The sequence below is a fragment of the Plectrocnemia conspersa genome, unplaced genomic scaffold (assembly GCF_051122295.1).
Source record: "Plectrocnemia conspersa isolate PC_06_02 unplaced genomic scaffold, ASM5112229v1 ptg000009l, whole genome shotgun sequence".
NCBI classification, from domain to species: domain Eukaryota; kingdom Metazoa; phylum Arthropoda; class Insecta; order Trichoptera; family Polycentropodidae; genus Plectrocnemia; species Plectrocnemia conspersa.
In genome coordinates this window covers 11,864,760-11,888,782 of record NW_028277173.1, presented here as the reverse complement: position 1 = coordinate 11,888,782, position 24,023 = coordinate 11,864,760, and the positions used below count along the sequence as shown (strand labels likewise).

At 27.6% G+C, this 24,023-nt stretch overlaps 1 protein-coding gene and 1 long non-coding RNA gene across 2 annotated transcripts in view; one reads left to right on the top strand and one right to left on the bottom strand.

Moving 5' to 3' along the window:
• The window catches only part of LOC148231934 (uncharacterized), a 326,124-nt gene that overhangs the window by 37,809 nt on the left and 264,292 nt on the right, over nucleotides 1–24,023 (top strand). The gene's annotated exons all lie outside the window — the stretch shown is intronic.
• The window catches only part of LOC148231936 (zwei Ig domain protein zig-8-like), a 97,670-nt gene that overhangs the window by 51,790 nt on the left and 21,857 nt on the right, over nucleotides 1–24,023 (bottom strand). The window contains exon 3 of the mRNA XM_088191744.1: nucleotides 7,273–7,487. Coding sequence (XP_088047870.1) covers nucleotides 7,273–7,487 — 215 coding nt within the window. The remainder of the gene's footprint in view (nucleotides 1–7,272; nucleotides 7,488–24,023) is intronic.

Here is a 24,023-nt window from a genome sequence, read left to right as displayed (position 1 = left end):
ATCAACTAATTAACTAAAGATTCATATTTAAATTATTTTTTCTAATAATAGGTAATTATAGTACATTTGAAGTCTATACAAAAATTTAAGTTTGGTTTTAGCATAACGATATAATCATAGCTTCTATTAAAAAATCCACAGATTTTTCTCTTATAACTCTAAACATTATTTTTGTACTATAATCGCGTCGCTTCTGAAACTTTATAAGAAATTTAATTAGTCACAGCATATATATTTTGAAAGACCCCTCTGTGAATTTAATTCGCTACGACATTCGTAATTAAACACGCAATTTTGAAATTAATAGCGCACAAAGCATAGATCTTCTAGTTAAAACTTGAATTCAACGTTGCTTTGTGGGTTGTACAATTTTAGATCCACTCCGCGTTCAAAGCAACCCGACCACAATGCTGGTACTGTCCTAATTTGCAAACATTTCAAAGAAGAGTCCTTTCATAACTAGATTGTATTCAAGATTATTTTTTTGATAAATGTATAAGGACCAATTAATTTGCATTTAGGTAAACATTATACCACGAAATAGTCTGAGCCTGTAGTATGTATAAAACCGTAAGATCTGATTTGAATTTTAAATTCAGTTATTAACTAGTCTTTGTAAATCTCAAAAAAAAAATTAGTTTGTTTAGTATCATCCAAGCTGCTCTCTCTGTTTATTTTATGCCAGAAATTCACTCTCTATAAAATAATTGTCTATCCCCTCAGACGGTTCATTGTCACTTTCATCCCCTAGACATCAATTATGTATGTTTATTTACATTTATAACGAGATTCTATGAATACAACGTATAAGTAATTTTAAGGTTATTGCTTTCAAAGGTAACGATATCGACCTCGTGATCATGTCTCAGAATAAAAGCGTCTTTATATATTAAATTTTATTACCATACATATTTTATGCTGTACTTTGTAGTCTTCTTAAATAAAGATAAAAAGAGATTTTAAACTAAGTTATTATTTATTTAAAGAGAAACCGATTTACAAAAACCTTTACAGATAAATAAACTTTCACGTTTAGTTAAAAATACTTTAAAACTTATTGTTTTACTTAATTATCCAACGCTAGAGGTACTTAAAGATTCGATATGAAGCTACAATATTCTAAATCTAACTTATTAATAGAAATTAAACCAACGAAAAACACATACAATTAGCTGAATAAAACATAAAATAATAAACTAAATATTATTTTATTTTTTAATACAATTTTTATAGATAAATATGTCCATTAAGAATAAAATCATTTTACCATTTTTTCATATATTCATTAAACTTTAGTTTCATAAAAACATTTAAAAATAAAGATTATTTCACTTCCGACTAACGTTTTATATGTTTCAGTGAATATGTATTTTTCAGTAAATTTATATTTTTATATCAGTAAAATCATATTCGAATACATTTTCAGAGGAAAGTATAAATTAATTGATAGTGAAATTGCATATTGCTTTAAAAATTTTACATAACTAAAAATGACTTTATTTAAAAATAAACATAAACAAAAGAATTAAGCAAACCCAATTTGACATAATGAAAGTTTTAAAGGTATAGTTAATTTAGGAATTTTTATTAGGTTAATTTGGTTCAATAGGTTTGAATAGCTATTGGAAGTTTCGCCACTTATATTTTATAATTTAATATATCGAAGTAACTATGCTAATTAAAATATATCAAACAAAGAATTTACTCGTTAATATCAGTAAAATTGTATATATTCTATGTGCGGAATATTTTGGCCTTAATAGACAATGTGTCGTCCTACACCTATTTTTTTAAACGAAATTCACAAGTGGCGTACAGGATTCAACAAGTGGCGTTCACAACTGTTAGTTTAAGATCATTACTCACTAATCTTTTTTACATGTGTTGCGATATTAAACCCATGTATTTTGAGGCTTGGTCATAATAATGGGGCACCGCAATAAATGTGTTATAAAAATAGCTTTTTCGACGTATATTTAGCTGCAAAGTCACTAACTACCCTTTGGCCTCAAAATCCAATAATATCTACCCAGCACATTTAGTTTAAGGCAACGGTGAAAATGTTGATTCGTTAGTTTTTAACCAGAAAGTAGACTAAAAATATTTACTGAGACGTATGACTTCAACACTGAGGGCGCATTTTTTCATCGATTAGCATCTGAGAGTGATCAACCGCCAGATCTCGATCGACCTAGATATCTATCTGACCTGCCACATACAGCAACGATAGTATATTAGAACCATTTTTTGCTTTTTTGTGGTTCAACATATAAGCATTATTTTTAAAGCTTGTATAATTAAGCTAATCTAACATATCACGCTCCGAGTAAAAACGGTACAACTGTAACTTTGATAATTACTTAGAACAGCCACTTTTTATTAAATGCTGATTTTCAATGTTGTAGTATTATGTAAAGTTTTATTAGAATTTCTAATAATTTACAGCTATAAAAAATAAATATATCTGGCATCAAATTCGTATTCATGGTGATTAGTTAACGACCTATTAGTATCGGGATTTATTTTGTAATATGTTTAAGGAATATTAATATAAATTCCTTAATATTTTTAACGACGTTTTATTATTGGTAATATTATTAATTCTCATTATTAATATTACTATAGTTCTTGTTTTGGTGCAAAATCTTGAATATAAATCTTAATTGTACATTGAACTAATTTTTAGACCATCGCTAACGACCCAACGTTATTATCGCACAGGCAGGCACGACACCTCGAAATTAGTTTCGAATCGGGTGAGGAAGGGTCGAACCTCGCGCCGAATTCGCCATCGTCACAATAACGATTACTTAAATTACTTTTTGAACAATAATTCAACCGCCACATTTGGTTAATTTCCCCGCCGACGCCGTTAACATCGGCGTACTTTAATGTATGTTAATTAACACACACACATAAACATTCACACAACGAGAGCAGGGAACGACGACGGTGGGAAACATCTGCTTTTGTTTTGACTCCATTCAAATTACTTCGACCGTCGTCGTGCGAAATTACCCGAAAATACGAAAACTTCGCAAGGGCCGCGAAGCAAAATCCCCCAAACCCTCGAGGTCTCGCGAAACCGTCGTTATAATCCGAAACAACGTTAACGAGTGCGAAGCGTTAACGCCCGTTTAGTTATTCATTTATGTAAATGGCCGCAGTGAGACTCGATTGATTGATAATTCGCGAATATTCAATCGCTAATCTAACGGTGGTTAGAGTTAGACTGTTGCATTTATTAGTCTGATGCAGAAAGGTTGTTGAGTCTAGATAATTTTGTGTTCTATCTATTTTTAAATTTTTCATAAATATTTCGTTTTGGAATATAATTCAAAAGTAATAATCTAATCCTGAATATTTATGAATATTCAAAAATATTCTTGTATTTTATAAAAACACAGAAGCACCCGATGCGAAAAATATTTATTCAAGAATCAGCGACCAACATATTAATTATTTTAATTTATTAAAATAAGGATTTGCTATTTATTAATAACAATGTACAATAAATATTAAATAACTGGATTTGATACACAGATATTTGAAATTTTTTACATCGAACAGTTTGAATTACAGCAGCAACCCATTTTAGAACACCATAAACTAATTATTTACAGATAGGCAGATACAAAAGCTTACAGAATATAATATATTTTTCGTAGATCAATTTAACATATGGGGTTGCGTTATTTCTTATTAAGTTTACCGTAGTGCAAAGTCTGCTGTTGTAAGAACCAATTGGCGAGATATTTTTATCTAATTTTAATGAGCCGTTTCAACATATAATTAATAGCGTAATGTTATTTTTTTTTATTTTACTATAACTGCTCAGATTATCTTTTCAATGAAAATAAATGACTATTTTCACTTAATTTATACAAAAAAACTGTTTAAAAATAATATGTATATAAATTACAAGAACTTATTTTTAACTTTGTGCAATTTTTGTGTGTAAGATTTAAATAAATATTTTTTTAATTCATAAATACAGCTTTGAGAAGTTGTTCTTCTAAACCTGATCATGTTTTTGGTCGGGAGATGCTTGGTGAGTTTGCAAAGTATACTGCCTGCACTACACTCTCTGGAAGTTGGCCAAGGTTGGCCAAGGACGAAGAATATAGTGGGTCGAGTTTGATTCTGTCTGCTCTAAAATCTCTCGGAAGTTGTCCGAGGTTACCGAGAACGAAAGATAAAGTGGGGGTAATTAAGGTGACTTGGCCAGCTTCGAGCGCTTCCGAACATTATCGGCAAAAGGACCGAAGTCGGAGCTGCTCTTTCGAGCGCGAGCGGCGAGATACTTCCCTTTCGCTCTCTCGCGTGTTAAGTCATGAAAGTGAGAGAGATAATAATATGTTGTTTCGCAAACTGAAATAGAACGAGTAACTCGGTTTAATTTTAGTATGCGCGTAGGCGTCCTTTGGTTAACACGTATGTCGAGCGCTGCATCGTGGTCACGTGGTCAATTTATATTACCACATTCTTATCGGAGACTTCAACAGACTTTTACTGACATCTTTGAATACTTTAGGGCACCAAAAGGGATTGATTATATTTTTAAAAATATATTCTTCTAACAGATATCGTTATTATATTTTTTTTCATATAAAATTAAATAATAAAAAAATAATTATTGCTACTGCTTTTGTTAAAAAAAATCGTTTCGAATATCCATGTGTATTTTCCCAGATCAGTTTATATAAATGTCACACCATAACGAATTCTTATTTAGAAATGATGGCGACAAATTCTAGGAAAGTCACAGATGTGGTGTTCGTATTCTGAATTACATTTTTATGCCTTATGGCATTTTGCAAAAGCCGATAAAGATTTTGCGTAAATTGAATATTTACGACCAAAAGGTTTTTACTGATATTATATTGGTGAGTGCCCACACAAACTTTTATAATTATCAGTAGCGTAATTTTATTAATATGACAATTTAAAATTGCGATTATTTGGCACATTTTTCGATCGCGCGCAAATATGCCGACTGTACGTGACAGAAGCCGCCGTCCGGACGGCATATGAAATTTGCGACAGTGTGGTAGCTTACTTGAAGTCGTGGGTCTCGGCCGACTTCAGTTGTAACTTCGGTTTGGACAACTTCCAGATAGCGTAGTGCAGGCATACTACTGTTTCGATTTTATTAGTATAACTAAATCCTAAATAAAAATAATTGCGTGGTATAGCAATAATTATTATTTATATTTTCTACTAATGTCGCAAGGTTTAAGTTTTCGTAAAAATATAAATATAGTAAGAACAACACGGCAAATACTTTTAATACTGCTCAGACATAAAAAAGGCATAATAATAATTAAAGCAAGCGGATTTTCGTACAGTGGTACCGTACGGATAACATCGTCGCGACATTCCATACGGCGTTGGTGCCTAACGAAATCTTACGCAGCGCAACTTAACAGCACGCAATAATAATTAGAGATAATGAACGAAATTGAACAACGCAAAATTTTTGATATTGTCCAATTAAAGTGAGAAATTCGGGCACGTTTAACAGCAGCCCCAGGGTAGCAGGTGGAGGAGAGAGCATGGGCAAAGGATTAAAGCGGGGCGTAATCTCTTGAATTATTAAGATTGACTCGGCCGAGCACCTGGAAAAAGGACCCGCCATAAATTAGTCAAAGAAATGTGGGCCCAGATTTTAATAAGCCCGTCTAATTTCTTTGACGTCGACCCCGCGGGCGAACGGCGCAATATTAACGACCCTCGGCCAGGACCCGGTGCCTAAATTTTCAGCGAAAAATGTCTGTCCGTGTATTTTATAACATAATGTACGTTATTCACATCTAGTACATGCTACATGTGCATGTACGAGAATGTACATACGTATGTGTTTATTTATAATATAAAATGTAAACGTGTTTTATATTAAACATTTATTAACAATAACAAGCACGCTGCTGTAAAATGACGTAGGCTACATAAAAGTGTGATATTATGTATTAGGATTGAAAATATTTGTGAATAGCGTTCATCAATATTTACATATATACAGTGCCTTTCAGAGAAAATATGCGTTCGGACAACTAATATTTTTGAGGTCCTCAAAATTTAAAAAATGTGGGCAAGACAATAAAATCTATTGTATTAAATATGTATTCAATTATAGCATTTCATTTTTCACAGAAGCTTTGCACGCCTTTCTGCTGGTTTATTATTGAGTTTTCAATTTGATTCAAAAATATGCTTTAGCAGTATTAGTTCTTCTACAACTTCGTCACTTATTTCATTTTAATATTTCTCCAGAAAAAAATTGCCGGAGATTCTCTTGATCCATTTCATACAATTTCCATTTAAATTTAAAAAAATGCCAATGAATGAAATGTATTGAAATTATTGCTTAAGTCCATTTATTATTTAATAAATAATTTTGTCAAAAACATTTTAACAAAAAAATGTTCAGCATTCTTGGTCTTTTAATAGACGACTATTTTTCAAATTCTGTAGTGATTTAATTTTTGGTTGCAATTTTTTAAATCAGATCACAAAGAAATAAAATATTAACAATGTTTTGTAATTCATTTCGCTTAAAATAGTTTGGATTCTTAATCAGTTAAAACTCTTTTATATGATTAAAATGAATAAAGCTGTATTAATCGGTAAAATTAAATTGAAGTTTGGTGGTGCATAAAAATAACTATTAACAATTATTTTTACCTGGATGAAACGCCTTATGTAAATTTATAATATTATTAAAGCCCTTTATGTAATACATTTACAAATAAAAATTTATGGCTTAAAACAATGCTTTTATATATATATGTATTAATTATGTTTCTACATAAAACAATATACACAACATAAAATAATTATTTTTTGCAAGAGCTTTGTTCATGAGCGGTTATTTATATAAGATAAATAATAAATTGCATATTTAATAAACATTAAACAAATTTTCCAATAAGCTTTACTCATCCCCACACTATATATAATATTTAACATATAATATTATTTTACCGAAGCCTTATTACAGAACATTTTTCAATATGATAGCATACACACATATTATATTTTCGATTTTATCTTCCTTTTTTAATAAAAGGGTACTAATATATTCGTTTCTGTTACATTATTCAACCTATTATTCCATTATCTCGAAGCAACAGATGTTGGGCCTGGATTGTAATATAATAACCGTGCCCCTCACACCCGCATTTATTTTTTCTCCCTTTCCTACCAATAGTGAAATTTCCATTTTAACTTTAATATTACGGTATAAATCACGGCGTTAAATAAGTGACTTACCGTTCTGTTGCCAAGATTTCTGACTCTGCAGTTGAGATACGCAGTCTTTCCGACAAGGGCTGTGACGTTTTTGGAAGCAGTTGTGTCGAAGAAAGGTCCACGATCCAACGGAATGGGATGCATATCAGAATCCTCCATATCCAAGTGATCGTTACCCATATCTAGGACTTGGTTGTGTGGCGTCGCTGGGCTGTATATTTGGTTTCCTGCCGATCCTGTAAAAATAGTATATTTAGTTTAAGTTTACAATGACAAAATGTACATACACATTAGGCGAGGGCGGTGAGATACTTTCCCTTTCGATCGCTTGCGTGTCAGTGAGAGATAAGAATATGCGGTCCGCATGCCCTTATCTCTCACTTACTCCGTCAGGTAACACGCGGGCGATTGAGAGGGAAAGTATCTTATGATCCGCCCGTAATACACATATAATATATTATATAACGAAATGATTTATTCATAAAGAAAAATACAGGTTTGTCATGTGGTTGTCGTAAGTTAAATAATAAATAATGATTCATTATAATAATTTTAAAATATAAATATAAGGGATCCAAAAATATTATTAAAATTGTCTTTTATACTATTGTACGTATTAGTAAGCATACGAATTAAAAAAATATAAAATTATCTTAATTTGTAATCTGGGCAGTTCATATTTTTTTTGTCCTCAACGAAGAGATTTTTTTTAAGAAAAACTTTATATTTACTGGTTAAAGTTTTAAAATTTTTTTTAGCAAGATAATCATAAAAATTAAAGCAATATGTCATTATGTTTGCAATTATCCGAAACAAAGAATATATTGATTATAAAAGTTTAATCGAGTGCGAATAATTCGGTGATATATAACAATTATAAATTTTGTCATTACTTTATTGTATAAAATAAAATTATTCAACGGATAAATGAACCATTTCAATTAAAACATGTACCAATAAAGCATGCAACAAAGATAATATTTAGATGACGTGGTATTGTATATAGACTACGAGCTTCGAATAAAATTTCCTAGAAACAGAAATATAGCAGAAAATATGAAAAGTTAAGGGAAGAATAATTTAAACAAAAAAAGGTAAAGCGTTTGTCAAAAAAAGTATCTAAATAATTATTTAACATAAAATTTTACATTGTTGTTGATACTTTAATGTATAATATTGACGCTATGAGCAATTAAAGGTTTTCTGCGACCACTTTCGCTTCTGTGGCACATAATTTGCAAGAATCGCTACTAAGTATTTCTATCAAAGATAATTATGTGTGAATGTGAAAACATTAAACAATACATAGGATCTTTAGTTTAATTGAGCAATTTATGAATATCAAAGTTTCTCTTAGAATATTCATAATTGTATCGGCTTCTACTGCTTTATGTCAGAAAATGTTAAATTGCATTTATAATCAATTACTAGAATATATATATTTTTTAATTTAGTCGTAATATATACATATGTATATATATATATATATATATATATATATATATATATATATATATATATATATATATATATATATATATATATATATATATATATATATATATATATATATATATATATATATATATATATATATATATATATATATATATATATATATATATATATATATATATATATATATATATATATATATATATATATATATATATATATATATATATATATATATATATATATATATATATATATATATATATATATATATATATATATATATATATATATATATATATATATATATATATATATATATATATATATATATATATATATATATATATATATATATATATATATATATATATATATATATATATATATATATATATATATATATATATATATATATATATATATATATATATATATATATATATATATATATATATATATATATATATATATATATATATATATATATATATATATATATATATATATATATATATATATATATATATATATATATATATATATATATATATATATATATATATATATATATATATATATATATATATATATATATATATATATATATATATATATATATATATATATATATATATATATATATATATATATATATATAACATTTTATTTTTATTTCTTAAGCCAGAAAAGTATTTTCATATATGTATATACTGTTTGCAAAAATTTAGTATATTTTTTGTGTACGAAAAAAATAATAACCATTGTATACAGCAGTTTTTAGAAAATATTATTCTGAAAAATACAACTTTGCACATGAAAGATAATAAGCTAGTTAAGGCAGTAATCATATAATATTTTTTTCAGTATCATCTTAAACGTAGCGTTAATTTACACTCTTTCGGTGATGAAGCTCGTGTATTATTTTTTACTGCACCTTTATACACACTATGACAAAAAATTTTGGCAAAACACTGGATTAAGGTCGAAAAGGGAAAGAATGACAAACATTTAATACCCAAGAGACATGTCACGTACTCGGATATGTGCCAGACTTTTTTTTCATATGACCTTAAGCGAGTAGAATGTTATATATTTTTTATGTAGGTTATTTCATAAAACCAATCCCTTTATATATATATCCTATAAAACCAATCTAGTGTGAAAGCTATTTATAACCAACTAATTAGAAAAAAAAATGATATACCAATTAAGTATCCAATTTATCTAGAAACCATCTCAAGTAAGTAAAGGTAAAAAAAGATCTTATTTATTTATTAAATAATCAGAAATAATTTTGATAAATTAAACTTACTTTTAATTATGCTCTACGGAAAATTAACCATAAATGATGAACATTTTGCAAAATTTTAGTATAACATGTGCTTCTTTTGTGTGTAATTTCCAAAAGCGAGTATAAACTTTATCATCTTTGCTTTAGTAATAAATTACTCAACGAAAACAATAATGTTTATATATTATGTAATACATAATAAAGATACATATTACATTGAAGATATGATATATAATATACTATATCAAAATATTTTTATACAATAAAAAATGTATGCAAAATTAATTTTAACTCACTTTTTTGTCGCGTTTTTAATTAAATTAAAAATTTATCTATTTGAAGTATTGCTTATGTACATATATAAAATTTACGTCTTTTAATTTTTAATTTGCAAAATTTTAATTTTTATTATATTTTAGTATAGATAAATATGTATATTTTCATTTTTTAATATTTTATCTAAAATAAAATTTAATTTTTGTAAGAAAAAAAGAAAATTTATATATGAACATACGGTCGATATATATTATTTTTTTATTTAATTAAAGTTCATATAACGTTCATATCGCATCTTTTTTAACCTTACCTTAATAGACTGAAATTTAAAAATGTTCAATTGTAATAATATATTGAATAATAAAATAGAGCACACTGGACTATGTTAAGCATTTTATTATATATATTGGCCGTCCTTAATTTCCAGTTCGACTAATAACAATCAAAGGCAGAGATTTATTTAATACAAAAATAAATATTGTCAACATTTAAAAAGGCCCAATCTAATCGAAATTAGTGCATCTGGTTTATGAATGAAAAAGCAATGCTAAGAGTATTTTAAAGATACTTGTCTAAATGTCTTGTTTTAATTATAGTTTCTTTGCTTCATACAAGAAATTATAAACGTACTTTTCAAAAAAGACGTGGCAAACAGAATATATTCTTTAAGTTTTTTTCATTACTTTGTTATAAGTGTAATAAAAATACTTGAAATTAAATTTATAATTTATAATCTACATATTATATCTGCCAGTTTGCAGATCTAATTTGTACGTATTCTTTTAGACAGTGTTTTAAAGTAAATGAGGTTACTGTTTAAATTCTCAGATAGGCAAAATTTCGTTTAATTCTCAACAGCCGACGCTGTTTGAAACATTCAATGTATAAACGGATTTTTATCTTAAAGATTTATGTTCAGTTTATTAAAATGAGCAGAGATATGCACTAGAAATAATAAATCAGCCATTTACAAATTCAAGTACCGGCTATCCTTTTGAGTCCATGACCTAACCACTTGACTGCAGTTAAGTACATAGCGTCTCTATAGCTAGTTTCCAGAGGGTTCCGAACTTTCAAAACAATTGTGATGTAATTTTGATTTTTATTAAATATATTTTGTTAATAAAAACGTTAATAATATTGTATTTAAATGTCGCTTTATAAATGTAAAATGCAGTAATAATGTCGATAATTTTTGCAAGAAATTCAATCGTAATATTGTGAACTTTAAAACATAATTTAAACGTAATTTTATTTATTTTTAAAACTATTTTTTTGCGATAGAGAAATTTTATGTTAATTGAAAAAATATATATGTTTTTTTATTCACGTTTTGTGAAACGCTATAACAAGATTCGACTTATTAAATAAAATTACATAGCATGTATTAAAAATAATGTCGATCAACGAAAATGCAAATGTGAACTTTGAAAATATAACCTACGTGGTAACGATTTTTATTTTATCGTTACGGTATTCTATCGAATTTTTTATATATATTATTCCTGTTATTAATATTTTCGAGTTTTTATTTTTTATACATGCGTTGCGGTGTTTTGCGTTGCCGCTGTTTTTTCTTGCCCTGTTTTGTCAGCGTTAATTTTCCTTATTAAATTATAAGTTAATACCTAAATATTTTTTAGACTACCTGAATATCTTTAGCACATATGAATATGTATTTTAATTTGAATTTATTTTTAAGATTCTGAATATACATCACTAGTAGATTTACAAAATTAAAAAAATGACCTCTTCAATTCAAACAAATTTTCTTGTGTTAAATACGGACCGAGAAAAAGACGTGAATGTTCTAGATAAAATAGAGAGAATCCTCGGGCGCAGTCTCTATTTCACCTCGAAGCCTCGAGGAGCGCAAAACGATCGTAAAGATGAAACAAGATCAGGCCAGAGCAGACGACGAGTCTTATCGAAGTGCCCTTGCGCCATAAAATCTTCTCGTACGGACGCCGCCATATAAAATTCCGCTCGTACGGCCACATTTATCGTGATCAACCCCCGCTGAAACCAAGCTCGTATTTTATGGAATTTTGAATCCCGGAACCGGAAGACCCGGTTTTCAATGTCGGTTGCTCAATCCCGTATTTAGTATTCGCAGCGCGAGCGATTCGGCAACGGGTAAGATATCGAAAAATTGTAGGGAACACGCATGGTGGAGATTACACAACGCGTTAAAACGCTTCTTAGAAAATGGGGTAAGATTTATAACATCGTTAGCAAGAAGGGTTGAGGATGCATTCATATAGATAAGAAAACTCTCACACATATCTATATAAAATAAAGTTTTAAAGAATCTTTGTATTGACTCAACGTTGCTGACCAGAAAGATTTCGAGTCAAAAATCAAAATAAGATCTAAACTTTAATTTTTCTATAAACAGTAAACTTTATTTTTTTCAGACTTGCGTGAAAATGATTAAGCTTTCATTATTCTGACAAACAAGAAGGCCCAAAATAAACGAAGCTTATTTTTTTTCTTTGTAAAGAAGAGGATTTTGTTTATAAAAACACAGTTGTCTCATTTTTATCAGAATTTAATTTTTAATTAATAATTTCTTATTTGATAATGGGCAATTAAAATAAAAATACGTTAAAACTTTATCAAAATAATACTTAGATATAGCACCTCAATAACAACGTAACTTATTCTATTTTTTTTTTATAAAATATGTCAAATAAAGTAATAATAACTAGATATGATAAAGAAATGTTATAATACAAAGTTCAAATTGCGATATAAACAAATATTCCGTAATGAAACGAAAATTTATATTAAACCATACAAATTTATTTAACAGTTTTTGGACGAAGATAGTACTAATGATAATAATAATGTACTGTGCGTATATTGTTCCTTAAATTATAAAGAACATTTTACATTAATGCATTACATTATACAAGCTCATTAAAATGTATATCACTATACTTTGAACAGAATATCTAAATGTGTTATTTATTCCATGGTAATATTAAGCTGATATAAGAAGAGTACTATTAATATCACTCACGTATTGTAATAAATTGTATATGAATGTATATATAATTAATTATTTATATCATACGTATTTTCGATATAGTAAAGAGTTATTGAATTTCATAAATACAAACTCAAATTTAATAATAGATTGTATATAATGTATTTGCTTACATCATTTAGAGAAGTGATAAACGAAAATCTATTTTCGTACAAATTAATCACAAAAAACAACAATTTATCAAGAGCAATCAACCTACATACATACAAAACGCGACAGCACATTGTCCACAATCAGCACATTGTCCACAATTCACTTCATTCAAACAGTATAAACACGCTTTTAATTGGTTTTTGCTTTTTTTTATTTCATTTCAAGTAATATACAGGATGTTTTAAACGAGCATTAAAAATATTTTAGCTTTGCACTACCTCAAATCGCAATGGCAAGAACGCCATTAAAAAATAACTCTTCTCCATCTATTCCGACAGCAATTATTTGGATGAATGAATTCTTCATTCCGAATTCTTCTTTTCATTTAAAAAAGGCGTATATTATTTTCTTTCTTTTATGAGAACGAAACAGTCGCGTTATTGTTGTGTTTTAAACCTCAAATAAGCCATGACAAATCGTTCTCTTTTGAAGTAATTTCTCAGATAAAAAAATTAACACTTTTTAAATGAAGCAAGTAATATAACTTATCTTTTTTGATATAGAAGGCTAACATATTAATTAGCTTAATACTTTGTTATATTATATATATTCAGTTATACAAATCACCGAAATTAATTTTTGAGTTTATTTCAATGATTATTTTTTAAGTTATTACTTAAATATTTTTTATTTCAGATTTGGAAGGTTAATTATATGTATTTATTTTACGAAAATTAGTTTTTATCAAAAATCAAAGTATGTAGGTATAGTTGTGAGAGCATAAATTGCGATTTTTTCAAGTAAAATCAAATCAAAACAACATTAGAATTCCATGAGAAAAATTTGGTTGACAAGCGCTCTTTAGTGGTTTGATGAATTTCTTAGCGACATACAACTTTTTGCAAGAACGAATCCAATCACTGAGATACAAGAACAGATATTAAAAAAATATTTTTATATTAATGAAATCAAGAGTGACTATTTTATTACTTGAAAGAAATCCTAATTATAGATCCTGATTCAAAAATGCTGCGAGCCAAGATGTCATAAACGACACAAATAACTAGCGGATCATCGAAGTGAAACGCGTTTCTCATAAAAAAGCCGAGCATTTCTAAAGATTTTTTGCAGATATAGATTACGTGCTTAAGGGACAATATTAATGATCCAATATTTTTTATAAAATAAATACGGAAGTTACAAATTCATTTTTTTTCTGTATGCAAATGATTTAACTCTTAAATGCATGGTGTTGCAAATCTGCAACAATTCATTTAAGCGCTTATAACTCAGTCTACGTTTAATAAAGGAACTCTAAAGCATAATGTTACATATGTGTAACAAACGCCGAGCCATTGTGTGTTCAAATTATTTCAATAGTTGTCTCTGTACACGTGATAATGCCATTTAAAAAAAATCGTTAAGTGCAAATGTGTCACATTTTTGGGAATTTCAACATTTGTTTTCATTGGTGTTAGTAGAAATAAAATTAATTTATATACTCCAAAAAGGTTAGTCTACCGTTGTTTATTTATTTTTGATTTCTATTTTTTGTAATAGTTGCATAAAATAAACAAAACATGCAGTTGTAGACACTGGTCCATATTGACCAAGAAGAACAGATGCAAAATGCCGAAATGCAATGGAATTACACATACAATGTGTGAAAAATGTGGCGTGCTTTTATGTTTTAATAAGAAAAGAAAATTGTTTGAATAATTTCCACTTGTAAATATTTTTTGTATATTTTTAATTTTAATATATTTTGTTCGCGTTTTGAATGATGTTGCATATTTACAACAAGCATTTTTTTTATAAATATAATCCACAAATAAACCTAAATATTTTTAATTTTCAGCCTAATTTTAGTATAAAAATATTTTTATTTTTAAATTTCGAAAAATCATGCATTTAAGGGTTAAATTTAAATATGCATTCGATCTGTTTCTGACTCATTTTCTCTACAGAGTAGTTTTTATGTCGCCGCTTTGTACCAGGGTTCATAGCGTAACTCCAAGGGTTAAGAATAAATCGGTTGCCCATAAGTGTTCATGGATTAAAATTAATATTTTATTATATCTATTAATAATATTTTTGGTACGCATAATTAATTTTGCAGATTTTTTAGTTAGTATAAAGTTATTTTTTCCTTAGTTTTTAATTATATCAACAGATTTTTTATATAAGAGATAAAAACAAAATTGATAGTTATCTAAATTAAAGAACAATATTTTAATGTTACTGTATACAATTAAAAACAAAATATAGCATAGCTTAAAAGTTATATCAAAGTACTACAACAGCAAATGTATCTGCACGGTTTTTTTTTATTAAGAAAATAATACATATTTATTACAGACCACCCTGTATTCATTGTCGTATATGGCTTCCACGCAAATCGAAAACCATAAATACGCGCACCCATCTGATAAATATTTATTGTTAGTTGAAAATGCGCGCGCTCCAATATTCGAGTCGGTTGCAAAATTCGTGCTTTAATCCAACGCGCGTACCCAGTTGCGAAACCGGAACCGCCACGAACTGAAGCGGTAGAAACCGGATAAAATCTACCAAGACTTAGCCCTAGTTTCAAATATAAAAAATATACTCTTTGTGTGAAAACCAACCACATTCGTAATAAGACTAAAAATGAGCTTTCAGAAGTGGAATTATATAAAAAAAATGTATTATAATATTTCGTATATATATTTGTGTGAAATTATATTTATATATGTTTATTGATATATTTGTATATTATTCGAATGAATAAAGTCATAAAAAAGACATTTTTATGGGTCCCGAGATATCAGCATTTTTACAATGTCACGTCTCCGACAAATCAAGCCATTTGCCAAACGATAGATATCAGCGTGTATTATATAATATACACAATATTATATTATATAAAATTTATATATGTATGTATGTATGTATGTATGTAATATAATATTAAATTTTATTCGTGTTTTAAATTCTCAAGTGTCATCTGAGAATCTAATATATTATATTTATTAAGAATTTTTAAGTCTACATCAAGAGCAATTTAAACCATTAATTACATTTTAAACTTTCAATATTTTATGATTTATCGTATCATTTTAGATTTTTTATTAAATAATTTTAATAAAAAAGGTAATTTTTTTTTTTAAATATACTTTTTTTCTTCTAAAAATAAAATGGTTTAAATTTAAGAAATCCACTTTTTCTCTTTTAAGACCGTTCGCATTTTTTACCAGGGTTATGATATACTACGTTTCCCTAAATTACACCCGCAAAACTTTTCTCAAAGCAGAAAAATTGTTTCCAAAGCCGTAATCCTTTTTTATCTCCACTCGAATCTTGGACGAAGTGTAATTCTAAGAATTGAATTAATTTATCAAAACTTTGCATTGCTAATTGCAAAATGTACCTTCAAAATTCATCAGATAACTCTTTCATAGTTTTAATTAGCCGTCAAGCGCAAAACCGTAATTAATCACGAAAAATAAATCCTCCTGCTTCTAATAAACTTGAACAAATATCTTTTGACATATTCTTAGGAAAAAGTAATTCACGTGTTACTTTAACTTTTCTTGGCATGAGCGCAAGACAAAAAATATTTCGATTGCGAACCTATTACCCACTCTTTTCGAAAGCTCATTTTTTAGCAAAAGTATCCACTGGAGCCGTATTACGATATCTCCGAGGAAAATTTTCAAGGCGAAGAGCAATTCGGTGAAAACAAGAATTATCAATGAAATTTCGCGAAACAACTTTTGCGCGCCTAAAGTTTCCGCGCCGATCGCTTCCTTTCGTTGCGAATTCGAAGTGGTAAAAAACGAATATAAACCAGAAACGAGAGAAGATGGGATGTTAATCCAATTTTCGTAGGCCCGAGATGAAAATTTTCGTATCTTTAATTTACGCACGAGCTGTGTACACGTAATATTAAATGATGAAAACTTGACATAAGCCAGAAGTGGTTTTATTTCATTAAATATTAATTTATATGTTGATTCAGCAGTATTTATAAATATACGTTTACATATTTTATTAAAGGCAATGTGATATATAAATATTTTAAAATCTCTATAACACAAATTGGTTGTGAATTTGCTCACAATATATTCATAAATATGCTGATATGTCTGGGGCATCATTAGACTTATTTATATACATATCTACTACTGTTTTGAATTTTTTATTGACTTTACTATCAACAGAGCCATTAAATAGCTTTTGTGATTGATTAAAACACCACTTTCATATTTTAATCAATATCGATATTCATTTCAGATTAATTTTACAAATTTCCGCGTTCAAATAATGAAAAGTTTGTGTACTTATTCGAGTATTCATATTATAGCTAAATATTTATATATATTTTACGGATCACAAAATGTAAATTTACGTTATTATAAAAGTAAACAAATATATTTGTATAATAACTTTCCTTACAAATTATTTTATAATTTAAAAAGTAAAAGAAATATTAGGAAAATAAAGATACATATAAAGATTGTAAAATATATTCCTTAATAAATTTTAATATATTTTTTTTAACATCATTAATATAAACCTCACATAAATCGCACGTTGAGCCTGAAAAACGGGATTTATAATTCGAACGACATAAAAGTCTTTTTCAAAGTGAATATATTGGATACTTACTGCCATTGTATATCGATTGTTTAGTACCATTTTAAAATAATAAGTTTAAAAGTGACAACATATTGTTTTCCGTTCCATTCTTTATAATACACGTCATTTCTTTCCGTTCTAAATTTACAAAATAATTTTGTCATAGTCTGCCAATTCATTTTTATAATCATAAATAAGTTGACAATGAATTTAAACATATTTTTTTTTAGATATTATTAAGATAACGGAGCACTAGGTTAAATTAGGAACTTACACGGCTACTGATATTTAGTAAAAATAATTCTTAAGCATTAAAAATAAATTTTGAAAAATTATTAACAACCAGTTCAGCTTCTTTGAAAATCAATATATAACATATCAACTAAATCGTTTAATGGATGCACATATGCGTTAATTTTAATAATAAAAACAGTACATCATTTAAATGTTAGATATAGAAAAAGCTTTTGACACGGTATGGCATGTCGGTTTGACTCATAAACTATACAAAAATAAAACCCTAGAATATATGCTACGCTAAATACGATTGTATGTAGTATGAATCTATGTTGTTTTATTAAATAATTAACACTCATACCACATAAAATTTCAGCTAGAGTCTTTTATCTCTATATTATATACGAACGACATTATAAAGTTAAAAATACGCATTTATCTATGCACGCTGAAAATACAGCTATTTCAACAAATGCTTAAGGTCTTAAATATACTAATTTAAAAAAAAAATTAAATATTAAATACAGATATCGAGACATGGAGAATGTGAATCAACTAAAATAAAACATAAGCAATTATAATGACAAAACGTAAACAATTTTTACGATCGCCTCTTTTAAATGAACAGGGCAGTATTGTAGAATAAAAATACATTTTGGAATTCCGTTATAAAATGCTTACCGCTATTGCGGCTTTTAGACCAATATTTAAAAAATAAAATCTGTATCTATAAACAACTAATGAGACCCATATTAGCATATTTCTGATTAGTTTAAAATAACAGTAGCAAAACTGTTTTTTTTTTAAATTGAAAGTCATCTAAAATAAAGCTATTAAAATAATTTATAATACATATTTCTAAACTAAATGTAAAAAAATTCATGAGAGCTTTAAAATATCAAATATCAAATAACACTGTCATTTCCATACTAGAAAATAGTGAAAATATGTATATAAAAATTAAATATAAGCACAAAATTACAAAGCACATTTTGCTTTAGACCCTAAAGACAACATATTAATAATTCCAGATTTTTAGCTAAATGTACTCCAATTAGCACTTAATCTATCGTTTTTTTTTAATTGTTAAAGGTTTTTAGTTTTTACCCTTAAAATATACCACCAACATAATTTATTATATTTTCATTTTTTTATTAAATTGTAGCTAGTAACAAATTTTGTACACGAAAATGGTTATAAACCAGTAATGTAAATCGAATATAATGCTCTGTTTGTAAATTATTTACATTATTGAAATAAATGTTTTATAAACAAAAAAAACTTGTGATGGTTACGCTTGTTTGTAATGACTTTTTTTATTGTGAAAGTGAGAGTAGGAATGGAAGCGAAAGTCAGTATTTAATAATTAACCTTTCGGTGTTTGAACTGTTGTGAATTTATCACGGATTTAAGGTTAAATTAAAAAAATAAAGTGGGGTGCTTTTTTGCTCAAATCCAAAGTTTCAAGTTTCCGTAAAAAAAATATCGATATGTACAATGATTATGACCGTAGTCTTGTAGGTGTAGCAGAACGACGAAAAATACATTTCGATCATTATGTATCGTAACAATCTTCGCGTTGTACTGCTACACAAATGTTAAGAACTATACAAGTACCCTTCAAGAAACCGCAATAATCGTGACAATATTTTTTCGAAACAATTTTAATATGGTTGTAGCGCAGATCCAATTTTATTTTTATTTTTCCGAATATGTGAATAATAAAAAAAATAGTTGGAAGTCCTCAGACTATACTCAAGACACTTTTACATCTTTCAAAGTTACTGTTTAATGTGTTTGTGTTAAAACATTAATTAGACCATGCCTCTTAAAACATTTTTTCATTAAAAAGGTTGTTTAAATCCACCTTCATTATTGAAAAACTAATTAAAAAATAAAAAATCTAATTATTGTTACATGATCTCGATAGTAATATTTTATAAAATTATCTCATTAAAAATAGTCTTATACCCATTGAGTGCAATAAAATAAGAATACGTTAAATCAAGAAACTAGTTTATAGCATCCCCAATTACAATGACATAAATAAATAAAATAAATAAGGATTCTATAAAGCAGTGGGTCTAAACTTTGTCGGTTCTCGGCGCCGAAAAGACTATACTGAATCAATGTTTTATCAAGGCATTATTTGTCGTGAAAGGTCGCAGATGAAATTTTGATACCTCGTTAAATCCTAGCACAAGAGTCCTGCAGGTTAGTTTTCTCAAACCGTTCCTCTTCATTACATACTAATGACATTCCTATCAAATAAAATTCAGACACACATTTACATGGACAACATAGCCGTCATAACAAGAGTGTATCGTATTAAACCAGTTGCAATTTAGTTTTATAATTTTATTTTTTAACTTAAATATATATTTTATTAAATGTACAATTAAAATAAACCAACAAAAAACTAAAGCAATAATTTTTACAACATACAAACAACCCTTGCATCAGTTTTGGATGTTTTAGAATTTTTTATAAATTGTTTAGGCCGTATATAATGTAATATTTAATTTTGCCTACAATGTAACCCATATTACTAATGGATCGATTACAACTTTCTTTTTCACACAAAAAAGTAGCATATTATTCTTAATGTGAACACTGAGCTTATTTTTTGATATAAGTACATCAATATCTGGTTTATAAATGAAATTAGCAATGCAAGAAATATTTTTAAGATGTTTTACTTTTTATCTGCTTTTAGGGAAAGAAATAAACAAGCTCTTGCAAAGAAACATCATAAACAGATGATATTCTTAGAGTGCATGGTATTTTTTATTATGTAGTTATGAACCTATAAAAGTGTAATAAAGACACTTAAATAAACAATTCATAAAGGTACATATCTGATTCTAAATCTATACATTATATCTACAAGTTTATAGGTAACGTGTTGATGTCAACTCAAAAAAAAAAACAACGTGGCTTTATTTAGACAGTACTTCAAAGTGAATAATGTTCTTGTTTCTGTTCTTAGATAATCACAATTTATTTGTATCTAAAATGTCGATGACATTCAATTCATTGACTAATTTTCATCTTTGAGACGTATATTCGGTTCATTCAAATGATATGCAGCAAAAATGTTTAATCATCCCTTCAAAAATTCAAAATTATGACTAAATAAGAAAATAGAAAAGTGCACTGTGTCTCAGGAGTTAGTAATATTAAATTTGTTGTTATTTTTCAAAAGAAGTTGAACCATATATATATAACATGTATTAAGACTTAATAGCTATATTCTTTTAAGAAAGATTATTTCTGCTACGCTTTGAAAGCATATATTAATAAATTCATAAATGGATTTTCTTTATTTAGAACTTAAATTTACTACACATAAGTCTTTTTTTAAAATAATTGTTGTGAAGACCTAAGATTTTTTCCAGATTTTATTTTTTTATATACGGCAAATAAATTAAATTTTAAAAGAAATTAAATATACTGCCTTTAAAAAAAAAGTTTTATTGCATTATAGAAAAAATGCTTTATATTCTCAAAAAAAATAGACGTTAGTCTATTTTTCATGAAATACTATTTTGTCATATATTTTGCTTTTTCATTTAAGCACTTTTATTAAGAGATAATGTAGAAGTAATTTTAAAATTATTTCAATTCTGAAATAATATTATTGATTCAGTTTTTACAATATTGAACGAAGGTAGCACGCGACTCGCGGGCACCGGTTGGAGATTGCTTTACCTTGTAAAGGTAAACTGCATTAAATAAAGGGTGAGCGTAAAATTTTAGGGTCAACACCTGGACTCTAAAATTAAATTTACTGAGCATATCGCGCAATTTTGGTTCGAATGGCTTACTGCCACTACGACCCTAAAACCAATATTTAACAAAAAAGTACATTACCAAGATAAAAAATAAAAATTCACTACAAACAAGCTAATATTATACGCTGGCCTAGTATAGAGTAACAATTTTCTAAGCTCGAATTATTTCATAATAAAGCTATAACATACATTTTTTATATAGTTAAACAACAGTTATAGAACATTGACGTATTCGTACTGTAGCATATTATTAACCCACTAATCTCTAGAATCAGAGCCTACGTCAATACCAAGCAGCTTAACAATAAACATGAAATATTAAAGCACATCTTACTCTAGAAAAAATAAAAATATTTAAGTAGCTCGAAATCCTTAGTTAAATGCTCTAAATATAAATAATCTTGAGCTTAATAATTTATTTTACTTTGAAAATTATTTTTGTATACATATTTTTATACACATATTTTTTTGTAGCTCTTGGTCCCCAATAGTTATAAATAGCATTCTGCTAAATAATTTTAATACTTTTTTGATTATATTTATATTACTAATATTCATATTTTATTTTTTTAATTTATTCTTGTAAACCATAAAATAATTTAAAACCACATTTATATTTAACTAACTACTGGTATTGAGATAATAAAAACCAATCCTAAAATAAAATATTTTTTGGACTGTATTTACATACTTATTGGTTGAGGGTTCGATTTTAAGTTAAATTTTTATTTATGTAGGTGATTAAGATATAATATAAATTTATGTTTTTACGCATTTCAATAAACATTATTGTAAATACTAAATTATAAGCAACCCACATAAAATGTTTAACAAAACACATTATTCACTTTAGCCTTAAATTTTCATTTAAGGCGTCAAACCGTAACGGTACGTGTAAAATACAATTTATTTCGTCCAAGTTACGCCTTTCGACCGCAATACGTACAATTTTATATAGAAAACACACAAAAATAAAATACACAACTCCCTTATATATTTTTACCAGCAGCGCAGAAATCCTATCGCTATGCTTACATACGCGTATGTATTTATTTATACTTTACGTAAGCGACGCAAAATAAACAGGCGATATTTACATAAACCGGAAAGAATTAAAGGATAGGCATTTCTCTGGCATTTTTGTGTTCTTTTTTCTTACTTCATTTCATTCCTTTCATCATTCTCTGCAGTGTGTCCGTTTTGCGAACATAAAACGGCCCTGCGTCTCTTTTCGCGAGCGCCCGATCAAAGGAGACCGAAAATATGTTAATAGACGGACGCGAATAGGTGAACTCCGCTTTGTGTGGTCCATGAATAATTTATCAGCCTGTCAAAAGACGATATGATTCTAACAAATGGCGTTCGTGAGTTAAAAACATGGTAGAACATTTTTGCATTCCGGCCAACCGAATCAGCCCACGAGCCGACTAACGTGCCAATAAATGTTTCAGACTTTTCTGCCTTTTCACGTTTACATGGTAATAAAAATATTTTTCAAATATATTTCTGTTAAAGCCATCCTTAAGCCTAAGAATACTTTTTCAGAAGTTAATCTTGCGCTTATTTTAATTTTTGTACAACGTTAATTACAATACTAATCCTCTCGAGGGTTCCTTAAAGATCTAACCAGGGCCCTCTCCTCTTCATGTTATTTATTATTGACATATATACGGCAGTTAAAAATTTAGGTTTTTTTCTGTATGTGTGTGTCATTGCTTCGAGCTCATTCGTCAGTCATTCGTGTCCACTATGATACTTTAGTTTGCATCATTCTTGAATCTGGATCTACCACATTCAGGAAGAATAGGCTTTCTAACTACCAGAAAAGCGAAACATCGATATAGATTGTCCATTCGTCATATAATAATACAATAGACACACGGGTGGCGTTAATCTACTAGATAGTTTAATAGAAAGATATAAATCAAGTATGTAAACCTTTATAAAATCA